Source organism: Tupaia chinensis, unplaced genomic scaffold (genome assembly GCF_000334495.1).
Source record: "Tupaia chinensis unplaced genomic scaffold, TupChi_1.0 Scaffold000063_1, whole genome shotgun sequence".
Classification (NCBI taxonomy): domain Eukaryota; kingdom Metazoa; phylum Chordata; class Mammalia; order Scandentia; family Tupaiidae; genus Tupaia; species Tupaia belangeri.
In genome coordinates, this window is record NW_006159521.1 from 9,739,903 (window position 1) to 9,752,628 (window position 12,726).

The window sequence follows — 12,726 nt, forward strand, 5'->3', positions numbered from 1 at the left end:
CCCTGGGAAGTTATTCCTCACTTTCCCTCTCCCTGTCTCTCTCTGGCAAGCAGATGTGCCCTAAGGCAGAAAAACATAACATAAAAAACTAAATAAGCTAAATGGGCCTAAAAATGTGTTCAGCCAGAATCTACTCTATTCCCACGAATAAGAAATCTCTAAAATTAAGAGAAATTATTAAAGAGGCTGTCAAGAAAGTAAAATCTCAGTAATTAAAAAGAGACATTAAAAAGAGACTCAACTATTAAATATACTTTTATTTCTGCTTGTTACTTTTAAAATATGCATAATTATTAGAGTAAAGAAAAAGAATAAAGATCAAATCAGTTCTGATAAAGATGTTATTTTATAGGCATACAAGGTTAAGTGAAAGGAGAAACTGATATAAAGGTTCTCTCCAAAAAGATCTGTGGTAGAGCATCTCAATAATGTCCCCACACCGCAAGGAAACAGAAGCCTTAACAGGCTAAAAATGAAAAGGTAGACAATCTGACCAGTATGCGATTTCTTCCACTTCAAATGTCTGCAGGCAGGAGATTTAGGGGTGCTTATATCATCAGCACCCAATTTTTTCTTATCCAAGACCTTTTAGGTTACAATCTGTAGGCAGGTGCTGCTTTGAATAGAACCAAGAGTAACAAACAGCATTTACTCTCATAGGTTCATTTAAACCTAACTCTTAAATATACTCCTTTCTTACCCATAGTTTTCCTGGCATTCAAAACATTCAGGAGCAGTTACATAACAAAACAGAGATTAATGGGAACACAGATGCAATATATAGAAAACACTTACTTTAATTCTGTCCCTTCTGTCTTGCTTTGCTATTTAACTGCTTCATCTCCTGTTTTGTACCTGAGATCAAGAGGCATAAAATACTATTTCAAAATCTGTGTGTCCTTTCTAATTACTGCATTTGAACTCCTAGTAGCTATAAAATCTATACTTTTACTACTTCAAAAATAATAAAATAGCAAATAATAGACTATCTCTTTTATTTTTTAAGAGTTTTTTTTTTTTTTCCTGTAGGGCACGTGCACTCGCCAAAAAGACAGAGAGAGACAGAAAGCGAGAAATCACCCCCCATGGAGGATGGCCACTCCGCAATCCCTTCTCCTCCGTTCTCCTCTTGGGATCTTGGGCACGCACACACACGTGCCTGGCATGAGTTTAAGCCACCAGGCCCGGGACTCAAACTGTGGTTGATTACATGGGAGTCCAGCAATATAGCCATTATGCTAACTACTGGTCCCAATAATAGACTATCTCTAAGAGAAAAATATCTACACTAAAGGAGAGAAAGTAACACTAAACTTTATTACCCAACAATGCTGACAAAGGAAGGACAATGAGTACAACTATACATTTTTTAAAATTCACAGAACCAGATTTTCCCATTCATGAGGGAAAACTATCAATATCAGACAATCTGGTAGCTATTTAACACACAGGGTGTGACTTGACAAACCTAAATAAAACGTGGAGCTTAAGACAAGAGTCATTGTCCTGTCAGAGGAATGAGTCTACAAGATTTTATGCATCTTCCCCAGTCACCTAGTTTTGCAAGTTTTCTTTGTTTCCTTTAGGAAATTCTCTTCTTTCCATTCCTTTGCAATCTGCCTCCTACCATACTAATCCAAGTTTCAGTTCATCCTAAATGTGTAGTAACATGTTTCCAGATCATCCTATTTCTTGTCACTTTTCCACTTTAGAGCCATTCTTTATACCATAATAATCTTTATAAGACACTTTGTGTCATTCCCAATATAAAAACCTATTTTCACTCATATCTCTACTCTCCAAAGAAGAGACCACATTTCTCTACATGGAGGTCACATACCTTCTTTCACAGTAGGAACCTACAGAATAAGCAGATTTACTATCTATCAATATGGGAGGCTTTTAAACTTGTATTCATGCAAATCCTATCTGTTCTATAACAAGTCTACTCAAATATCTTCTCCTGTATTAAATTTTCCCCTAACCATCCAAAGTAATCTCTCTCTCTCTCTCTCTCTCTCTCTGAATCCCATGGGAACCAATGAAATTAGTTGCCCTTTATCTGTGGTGCACTTTCCACAACTTCAATCACCCGTGGTCAAACACACTCTGAAAACCTTAAATGAAGGGACCAGCAGTTAGCGTAATGGCTATGTCGCTGGACTCCCACGTAGTCGACCGCGATTCGCGTCCCAGACCTGGTGGCTTAAAACTCATGCCAGGCGCGTGTGCGTGCGTGCCCGAGATCCCTAGAGGAGAATGGAGAAGGGATTGCGGTGTGACCATCCCCCCTGGGGGGTGATTTCTCGCTTTCTTTCTCTATGTCTCTCTCTGTCTGTCTGGCGAGCACACGCGCCCTATAGAGAAAACCTCTAAAAAAAAAAAAATTAAATTAAGAATTCCAGAAATAAACAGTTCAAACTATGTTGTGTGCCATTTCATGCCATTCCAGTCCATTGTACCCAGGGCGTGAACTGTCCCCTTTGTCTCACATATCCATGCCATACATACGACCTGCCTCTTAGTCACCAAGAGCCATCTTGGTTTTCAGATTGAGAAAGCACAGTACTGTATGTACAGTTTGGTATTATGTGCAGTTATAGGCATCAAATGTGGATCCTGGAACGCCGCCCCCACAGAAAAGGGAAGACACTCGATTCTTGGTAATTATTTACTGCCTATGGTTTCTCCACTGCTGTCTTAAAAGAGTTAAAATTTTAAAATGTAACTCTTTAGATACAATAAATATGACTTGTGTTTTTAAGCATATTTCCAGTACTTGAAGACATACATTTATCCACCTTTAACATTTCAGAAACTGTGCTTACTAACTGAGGGGCCATGGTAAGCACAAGCTTCTTAAAAGCAGGCAAACGAAACTAACACTTTATTTATAAAGATGGCTCTCACACCACTAAGTACATGGGAAAAGGAAATAGGTTCCCACTGACCTAAGGTACTCCCATGGCTTCCATCAAGGTAAATGAACTACCATGGCTTCCATCAAGGTAAATGAACTACCAATCAGGTCTTTCCAAAACTCCAGCCAGTATAACGCCTACTGCAGTTAGAATAAACTCTGCATTTCTGTATAGTTAGCATAAGAGGGGAAAATCAAGGCTCTATTTTCCTATATCTAACTTGCTACCTACAAATTATAGAAAGGCTCTTAGCCAAGCTTTCCCACATGAATAAAAAGATGGAGTAAGTACTAAGCAAATCAAAGTTGTCTTTAGCCACATCTGGCAGTAATGGTCCAGAAGTTCCAAGAAAAATGACGTTAATCTCATCCAAATACCCTTACAGGCTGATTCCAAGTTCCACAGAATCTTTACTTCAGCTGAGTTTTTATTTATTTTTGTTCCCCTGTCCCACGTCCCTGATCTATGGCTTTGTTTACACAACGGAGAAGACTGAAGCAACTCCTAAATCCTTATACTCTCATAGTTTTATTTCCTACCTGGCCTGGTCTATCAGGTTGCTGTCCGTGTATGTTTCTGACAATTGGTCTGTGTAATTGCTGGTACTTTTTAAGTAAACTAAACCCTCATAGTGCCTCACGACTACAGGGAGCAAGAGTCATAACATGCATTAACACGAAAGGCCTCAAAACATACCTACAATCTAACACTTAATAAAAAGCCCTGAAATCATTCTCTGCTGAGTCATATACAGCAGCTAAATCAAGTACTTTAAAGCCAACTCATCACCACATAACTGGGTTTCCCCTTCTCTACTAACAGAAATAAGTCTGGAACTTCAGTGAGGCGGTTATTATTAGTACTCACACCCCTTTTATCAATGAAAACCGGAAAAGGGGAGAAAAAGTTTGAGGTAAAGGAAAGTAACTTGCCAAGAGTCACAGAACTAGGAAGTAGGAGGGCCAGAAACAGAACCCAGACAGCTTGAGTCTAATGTTCAAGTTCTTACATTCTATGCTATTCCACCTCACAATACACTATATTTACCAGGTAAATGTTTCTGTTCTGTCATGCCCCATGTCCTCTTTTAGCAGCTGCAGATTCATTTGTCTTTCTACCTGTCTCCTCTCTCTTCTCCCATTCCTTCAGTATATGGCAGAAAATGTGAGAGTTCTTCGAACAGGGAAAATATGTAATAAAAGTCGGGGGGGTGGTTGGAAAATACTTAGCAAAAGACTCAGAATATCTGAATTCTAGGTCAGAGTGTCATTAACCAGTCACATTTCACATGTTCTTTTTTTTTTCTTTCTTTTTGGAGAGGTTTTTGCTATAGGGCGCATGCACTCTACAGAAAGAGACAGCGAGAAATCACGCCCCAGGGGGGATGGTCACGCCGCAATCCCTTCTCCTCTATTCTCCTCTTGGGATCTTGGGCACGCACACATATGCGCCCAGCGTGAGTTTTAAGCCACCGGGTTCAGGATGTGAACCGTGGTCGACTATATGGGAGTCCAGCGACATAGCCATTACGCTAACTGCTGGTCCCATCACGGGTTCTTTATATAGGCAGCACAAATCTCAACCGGGCCAAATTTTTTAACTCTATCCCAGTTTTCTTATCTATCTATGTGTGTATATATATATATATACATATATATATATGTATATATATATATATAAAAGGGACCAAGCGTAAGTGACAATTAACATACATTTCAGTTGTGAAAATTCTATGAAACTGCAAAATGCAGAGGAAATAAAAAGCAAAAGTATAAATGACTATTTCATTCTGCAAATCATATTATAAAGAGTAAACCAAAAAGAGAATTTAGCAATTAAAAAAGAAAGAAACCCACCCAAACTATACTCAATCGAATGCTGCTTCTTTCTCAAAAATAATTACCACAATAAATTATACATAACAAGGAAAATGCTCAGGAGTAAAATGACAACTCTTAGCCACCGATAGTGCCTATAAATGTAATTCCTATTACTGGTTTCCTACTAGTGAACTCAAGTTTACCTTTTAAATTAAGGGATGAAAAACACTGTATCTTATAAAAACTTTGCATCAAGAGACTTCTGTCTCGGGAACCAGCAGTTAGCGAAATGGTTATGTCGCTGGACTTCCACATAGTCGACCGCGGTTCGCGTCCCGGACTCGGTGGCTTAAAACTCACGCCAAGCGCGTGTGCGTGCGTGCCCAAGATCCTGAGAGGAGAATGGAGGAGAAGGGATTGTGGCGTGACCATTACCCCTGGGTGGTGATTTCTCGCTTACCATTGCCCCTGGGGGGTGATTTCTCGCTTTCTGTCTCTCTCTGTCTGTCTGGCGAGCGCACGCGCCCTATAGCAAAAACCTCTCCCCCCCAAAAAAAAGAGACTTCTGTCTCGTGTGTACCTTGTCATAATCCTATCCCAAGGGTGTAAACCTTGACATCCTTCAGAATGGCTTGGTGTTTGGGCTAGGCTGGGTACTAGAGCTCAGAGGGCAGGGAAACCAAGATGACATGGCCCCTTGGAATTTCTAGAAACGCAAATGACCAGAAAACACTCGAGAAACTTAATTTGTATATCAGGAAATATAAACATGAAAATGTACATTAAATTATTAGATATGTGGGGACTGGCAGATGGCTAATGGTTGAGTTGCTGGACTCCCATGTAGACAACCACGGTTTGAGTCCTGGACCCATGACTTAAAACTTATGCCTGGCGTATATGTGTGTGTGCCCAATATCCCGAGAGGAGAAGGGATTGTGGTGTGGCCATCCTCCCTGGGGGTGAGTTCTTGCTAAAAGGTCAGTCTCTCTGATGAGCGCACACACCTTAGAACAAAAATCTCTCTTTAAAACAAAAAATACTAGTATGTGGAGATGGTAATGGTGGTATTAATAGTATTGGTTTGTTGAAAAGTCATGACATGTTTCTATGCAAAAATGTGTTATGACTTTTCTGACGACTCAATAATAGCAGCTTTTATTTATTTTATCAGTAAATGAAATATAGTGTTTCACAAATATTTTTGCATTATAGCTTTACCAAAACTATAACAGGTATTTATAAAGTTATCATTATTTAAGAGATGATAAATCTGAGGCAAAAAGGTCATACAGTACAAGTATAAATCTGAGGCGAAAAGGTCATACAGTACAAGTATCCAAAACCTGTGATTTTGAATAAAATGCCTCTCCAAGTAGAATCATCAATCAAGAAAATAAACTGGTAAGCCAGGAAGAAGGCTTATTAATACTGCCACCATTTACTTCAATTTCATACCTTAAATCAACTTTGGTTCTTCCCTCAATCTGCAAATCTAGTTAATTTAGTAAATCTAATGATTATTCCACAGCTTGATTATATTCAGCAAACACATAGACAGCATCCATTATGTAAAAAAGCATTATACTGGACAGAGACAAAAACTTTTATGTTAATATTTAGCAGTAAGAGTCTTTTGTTTTATCAAGAAAGAAATGGACAGTTAAAGTGATTTTATTTATGTCCTTTAAATCTCAAAGAATAAAAGTATCTTAAGCATGACTGAGTTACCAAATAATCTTTATTTATTATACTCAGAATCCAGCATATTTGCAAATGTACTCATTAATTCAAACTTACGTAATTGTTACATAAAGACCTAGTGGATGAATTTTGAGATACACAGGTTTCAAGTCAACAGTTAGCACTCACTGTGCATCTGACACTGATTTAAGCATTTCACATGTATTGTCTCATTTAATCCTCTTAGCTTCCTTATGAAGTAGCTATCATTATCCCCATTTCACAGATAAGTAAACTGACATACAGTGAATTTAAATAACTTGTCTAGAATCACAAATGTGCTAAGTGGCAGAACGAGGATTTATATCCAAGCTGTCTGGTTCCAGAGTCTATGCTCTCAACTACTGCCTTCTGACGAAAAATAAATCTGAAACTAGAATAAATCACTAACACTGTAATAAACAAAAACAATCATGATATTGTATTTTCTATGCTTAGTACAAGTAGAAACACGTCTTTGGTAAAGGATTAAAAATAAAGAATGGCGAGCCCAAGCTCATTAACTATAACACATGCCCATGTTTGAACTACCAGAGGCTCCAGTTGTTTCTTTCTGTCTCTGGTGCTTTACCTTGATCATCACCTTCACAATTATTATTTTTTTTTTTGGAGAGGTTTTTGCTATAGGGTGTGTATGCTCACCAGAAAGACAGAGAGAGACAGAGAAGATAGAAAGCGAGAAATTACCCCCTGGGGGGATGCCCACGCCACAATCCCTTCTCCTCCATTCTCTTCTCGGGATCTTGGGCACATATGTACACGCGCCCGGCATGAGTTTAAGCCACCAGGTCCGGGACTTGAACCATGGTCAACTATATGGGAGTTCAGCAACATAGCCATTATGCTAACAGCTGGTCCCTCACCTTCATAATTTAAAAAATGGAAGTGTTAGTCCCAACATAATGCTTCTTTTAATCCATTCCTGTGTGCATTTGTGTTCTCCAAAAGTGGCAGCATGTCAAGGGTATAGAAACCAGGACTTTAACAAAGGTAGAAAAGCCTGTGGATACAAATCACAAATGATGCGTTCCTTCACTCTGAATGTTTCAGGTATGTTCTGTCTCAAGTCCACATTCCTTTTTTTAGAGAGAGATTTTTCTTTTTTGCTATAAGGTGCATGTGCTTTCCAGAGAGAAAGACAGAGAGACAGAAAGCGAGAAATCACTCCGTAATGGGGATGGCCATACTGCAAGCTCTTCTCCATTCTCCTGTCAGGAGAGAGTGTGCATGCACATACATGCACCCAGCGTGAGTGTTAAGCCGCCAGGTCTAGGACATGAACCACAGTCAACTACATGGGAGTCCAGTAACGTAATCATTGCATCATCTGCTATTCCCTCAAACCACATTTCTTAAGAATACTGACCGTTTCTACCATTCTACAACTATCATTAGGTAGAGTGCCATTTTTCTGTGTGTCAACTCAACAAAATTCTTCACTTAATGGTTTGGGTAATTCGAATAGCCTCTACACTGTAGGCTATTTTTATGGTGGGACTGGTGTAAACAGGTTTCTTTACACTTCAACACAGCCATACAGACACACCAGACTACGTGACTCAGGTAGAGCTGACTTTGTATCAAGACTGTCATGGTAGAATGATAGCTTAGTAACAGCTTAGATTTAAGGACAGGACCTATAAGACAAACAGTAGACACAGGAAAAATTTCCTTTCAGAAGCTATTAAGTAAACTCTTAAGTTCAACATATCTAATTCTATGTAGCCACTCTTGCAGTAACACATACAGTTAAAATACAGTATTAATTGGACTTATATGTCAAACTTACAGTTTTGAGTGAAAGCGAGAAGGGGATAACACAGTACCAAAGATAGTTTGATCCACAGAAATTAAAAGCATGTGCTTGTAAATCCACTGAACTACTTACTGGCAGTTTTCTTTTTTGTGGCTCTTAAGCGTTTTCAAATTTTATAAAGAGAAAAAAAAAACTATTAAATAATGTTACTAAAATCAAGTTATTTTTAAATAATACAATTTGCTGAGATGAAAATGTGGTATTTACTCAGTATTATAAGGCATAAATAAATTTCAATCGCATGATATCTACAACAGTACCTATAATTTCATTAAAGCTTAAACTGACTTAATTATTCGCTAACAATGCATCAAAACTGATTTTTAGCCTACATCAGTATTTCTGAATTTAAGAAACTCAATGTACTGAAACAGAATGACGCACTTGGGTCAACTGAGATTTTTATTAAGATATCCATTTTGCTCATGATTATTTTTAAAAAATCAAGATGATAAATAATGTTTAATGATAAAATCCTAAAAGTTAATGGATGATTAACCTCTCCTCAAACACTGAGGGAGGCTTCAAAGGTTGAAAAAAAAAATCTCTTGGAAAGAGTTAAAGGGAAAAACAGAAATTAAATTCAGATTTCTGTAAAAAATACACCTAACTTCTTGACTATAGATTACTAACCCATTTCAAGGTCAAACCACAACTAGGATAGTGTGAAGAAAATTTGTGGAAGAATGGACTTTAATGGGAACAAAAAATGAAGAAAGGTAGCACTGAGTCATCACACTGCTCTCTCAGTAGACAAGAATATATATACTGTTCTATAGTTGGCTGAGAGTATCTAAAGATTAATTGTGCTTTAAAAAATAGAAAACTAATTTGCTATAGAATCAATTTAACTTTTCACTGCACAGAGTACATACTCAAAAAAAGAGTAAAAAGTATCATTTTATATTTGATCAAATAGAAAAAAGAAAAATAAGATTTGCTTTGGATCCCATCTCTAGAGGCAAACAATTTCAGGATCCTGAATGGGTTACATAAGTGTATGAATAATATTATGTGCTTTCCTCCTAAAATTCTATGTAGTACACAAGCAAGAAGAAAAATGAAAAATTTAAAAGGAAAATAAATATAAAGGTACAAAGGCACCATTTAATGCACACTAAGAAATAACATGTTATGGGACCAGCAGTTAGCGTGATGGCTATGTCGCTGGACTCCCATGTAGTCGACCACGCTTCGAGTCCCAGACCCGGTGGCTTCAACTCACGCTGGACGCGTGTGCCCAAGATCCTGAGGGAAGAATGGAGGAGAAGAGATTGCAGTGTGGTCATCCCCCTTCGGGGGTGATTTCTCGCTTTCTGTCTCTGTCTTCTGGTGAGTGCATGCACCCTATAACAAAAACCTCTCAAAAAGAAAAAAATAACATGTTATTACACCAGTAACCCAAGCCTATGAAAAAATACCCCAAAACTAATGAAAGGCATTGTAAGTTCCTCACTACATAAAACGCCTGCTTCCAAAATTTAAACAGGAAACCTCTACTATTCACAATACCATTCAAAGAAATCAGAAAGTTTTTTAGGTAGGAGGAGATTTGGACATCAACCAGTGTTAACTATCCCCAGGAAAAAGCGATGAGTCCAAGATTAAATGTCTAGTTCCAAGCAGAGTTGACAGTAAAATCGAAGTCTCCTAAAAGCCTTCATGTACAACACAGCCTTGCCACTGATTCCCAAAAGTGAAACACAAACATGTTTAACAGTCTCTTTATGTGATCTTTTCCAAATGACTAGTATCCCAGTTCTTCCCAAAGTATGTAAGATAAATTAAAATACAGATTACAGCCAAATATTCATATAATAGCAAAATCTCATATTTTAAGAAATATTTTAACTCAGCATTTTTCAATACAGAAATGGTACAATGCATACTGAGACTAGGTAGTTCAATAATATTTCATTTTTCCTTCTACTGCTTAAAAAATTTTGCTTCTATAGTTAAGTACCCATAAATTTTACATACCTATCTTCTATTGGTTAATTCTAAGAGAAATGATAAAACAGTTCCTTATTCATTTATTTTTGGAAAAGTATTTTTTAACCTAACCAGCTTACTAGGGAGTCAGGAAACCTAGCATTTAATTTTATTGTACTTCTTTGAACTAATTTTCCATCTTTCAGTATCATTAAAAAAAAAAATAGAATCTTTGTTTTATGTTGGAAAAGGTTAGAACCTTTTTACCTTTTAATCTTTTTAATTCTGAGAGTGTAGAACACTAGCTTGGTCCTATTCTCTCTTCATTGTCAACCAAGAAGTGTCATCTGCTGTGTCTGTCTTGATATGCTTCCCAGACATAGGCTAGATTTTTTTATATACATGGCTGAAGGAACAGGGGATGGGAGGCTGGAAGCTAGTTCTCTGAGAGCCACTGCCATCTCTCAAAGCAAATAAACAACAAAGGAAGAAAAATGAATATTTAAGTAAAGAGACCACCTAGTAAGACATTCCAAGTTCTATCAACTTTAATAAAGGGTATTGTGGGTAGTCCAGGTGAAGAAATAACCCTGAAAATAATTCTTTAAGTGTAAAAAATAGAATAAATCCCCAAAGTATGACAGTTTATTAAAAAGAGAGATTCTGGGACCAGCAGGTAGCATGGTGGTTACGACGCTGGACTCCCACCTGGCCAACCTTGGATCAAGTCCTGGACCTGGAGGCTTGCTTTCTCACTCCCTCGTCCCCTTTTGCCCTCAATCTGTTCCTCTCTGGTCAAATAAATAAATAAATACATACATAAAGTTAAATGAAATAATTACTTAAAAACAAAGAGATAGGTTCTAGGTATTTCATATATTTCCATGAAAATAAGCCTCATCTTTATTTCTCTTAAGAAATAGAGTTCAAATATGAAAGAATATATTTATTATGCCAATTATCTCAAGAGTTTTAATCAAGGTTGATAGCAAACTTACTCTCGAAGAATCATAGGAAGGGCTTGGCTGACCACTTGTGCCCCAAGATGCTGTACCTCCTCGCTCATCCATACCTAAGGAGACAAGAGAATGAAAGATATAAAATCAGAAAGATACTTTGGCAAATTTTTTTGTCATGGTATAGCAGAGTACAATCCAACAAGAGGTATTTGCATTTTTGTGCAACTGGCTAAAATCAATCCTCACCTCAGAAAGTATTTTTTAAAAAGAAGGCCCAGCCTCAGTACCGTGAGCTGCTGACACCGTGTTCGGCAGGCTGGGACCACATGAGAGGCCCAGGTTAGATTTCTGGCCCAACCTAAAGGCTGGCGTGGGAGTGGGTCTGTGCTTATAATCCCAGCACCCTGCAGAGACTGAGGCAGAGGGACTGCAAGCTCAAAGGTGGCCATTGGAACATAGTAAGATCCTGTCTAAAAAAAGAGGTGGCACAGTGGTGCAAACCAAAGTTCTAGATGGGGGGTTTGGGTACAGTGACTGTTACGTGGCAAGACTCTGCTTCCCCTACACACACAAAAAGACAAAGGAAACCTAGAAAATATATTACTTCATAGTATCTTCATCACTGTTCCATTAAACCCTATACTACGCTCTGTGTACATTACTGAATTTCAGAACCAAAATATTTCTCTGGAGACTTTAGAATGGAGCATAATCTAGATCTCTCCATCTCTGTCACCCTTGCTATTTCTATGAGCAGATGAAACGCCAAACTTTCTCTAGTTTTTATTACTTCCTAAATGAAAATATAAAAAATTCAGCTCATATGGATAAACCATAGAAAATGACACAAATCAAACAACCATTATATTTCATAAAATTGGTTTCTATCAGAGCAGTGATTAGCTATTATCTGAAGACATCTAATTAAGTTATATCAATTCATACTAGTTATATCAAAACTAACGGAAACATGACAAATCACCCAAGTAATTTTATAACACTTGAATCGCTCCTAAAATGACACACAATCTGATTCTAAATAAACAGATCCATTTTTTATGAAAGCTGCACACACACACACACACACACACACACACACACACTCAAAAAAAGGATCAGTAACTTTCAGCAACAAAACATATTATTGTATTCCTCAATGCACCTTCTGACATCCGGGATCCATTATTTTCACCTCTTAAGCAGTCCCCAGAAAAAGCTGGAAGAGTAGCTGATCTCTCAATGGAGTCATTTCTACCTTTCCTGTTTTGAAGACAACAATCTTTTAAATCCTTGACATCAGAATAGTACACTTTCCAAATCCCATCTGAGCTTATTGTCCATGATGAAATACACATAGCTGACTTCTTTCTTTCATTCTTTCATGACAAAAGCAGAGACCTACAAATGACAACATTCTAAGTATAGAAACTTTCTTTCTTTCAAAATATTCCTGGGGAACCAGCAGTTAGCGTAATGGCTATGTCGCTGGACTCCCATGTAGTCGACCGCGGTTCGTGTCCCGGACCCGGTGGCTT

General features: G+C 37.8%; 1 protein-coding gene across 8 annotated transcripts in view; it reads right to left on the reverse strand.

Annotated features, from left to right (window-relative positions):
• Positions 1–12,726, reverse strand: part of TCF12 (transcription factor 12) — a 479,077-nt gene that overhangs the window by 309,472 nt on the left and 156,879 nt on the right. For 7 of the 8 annotated variants that reach the window (XM_027766014.1, XM_014581899.2, XM_014581901.2 and 4 more), the window contains exon 4: positions 11,231–11,304. In XM_027766014.1, the coding sequence (XP_027621815.1) occupies positions 11,231–11,304 (74 nt within the window). Of the gene's footprint in view, positions 1–795; positions 856–11,230; positions 11,307–12,726 lie in introns of those variants that run through there. The other variant, XM_014581904.2, reaches the window with a different exon arrangement.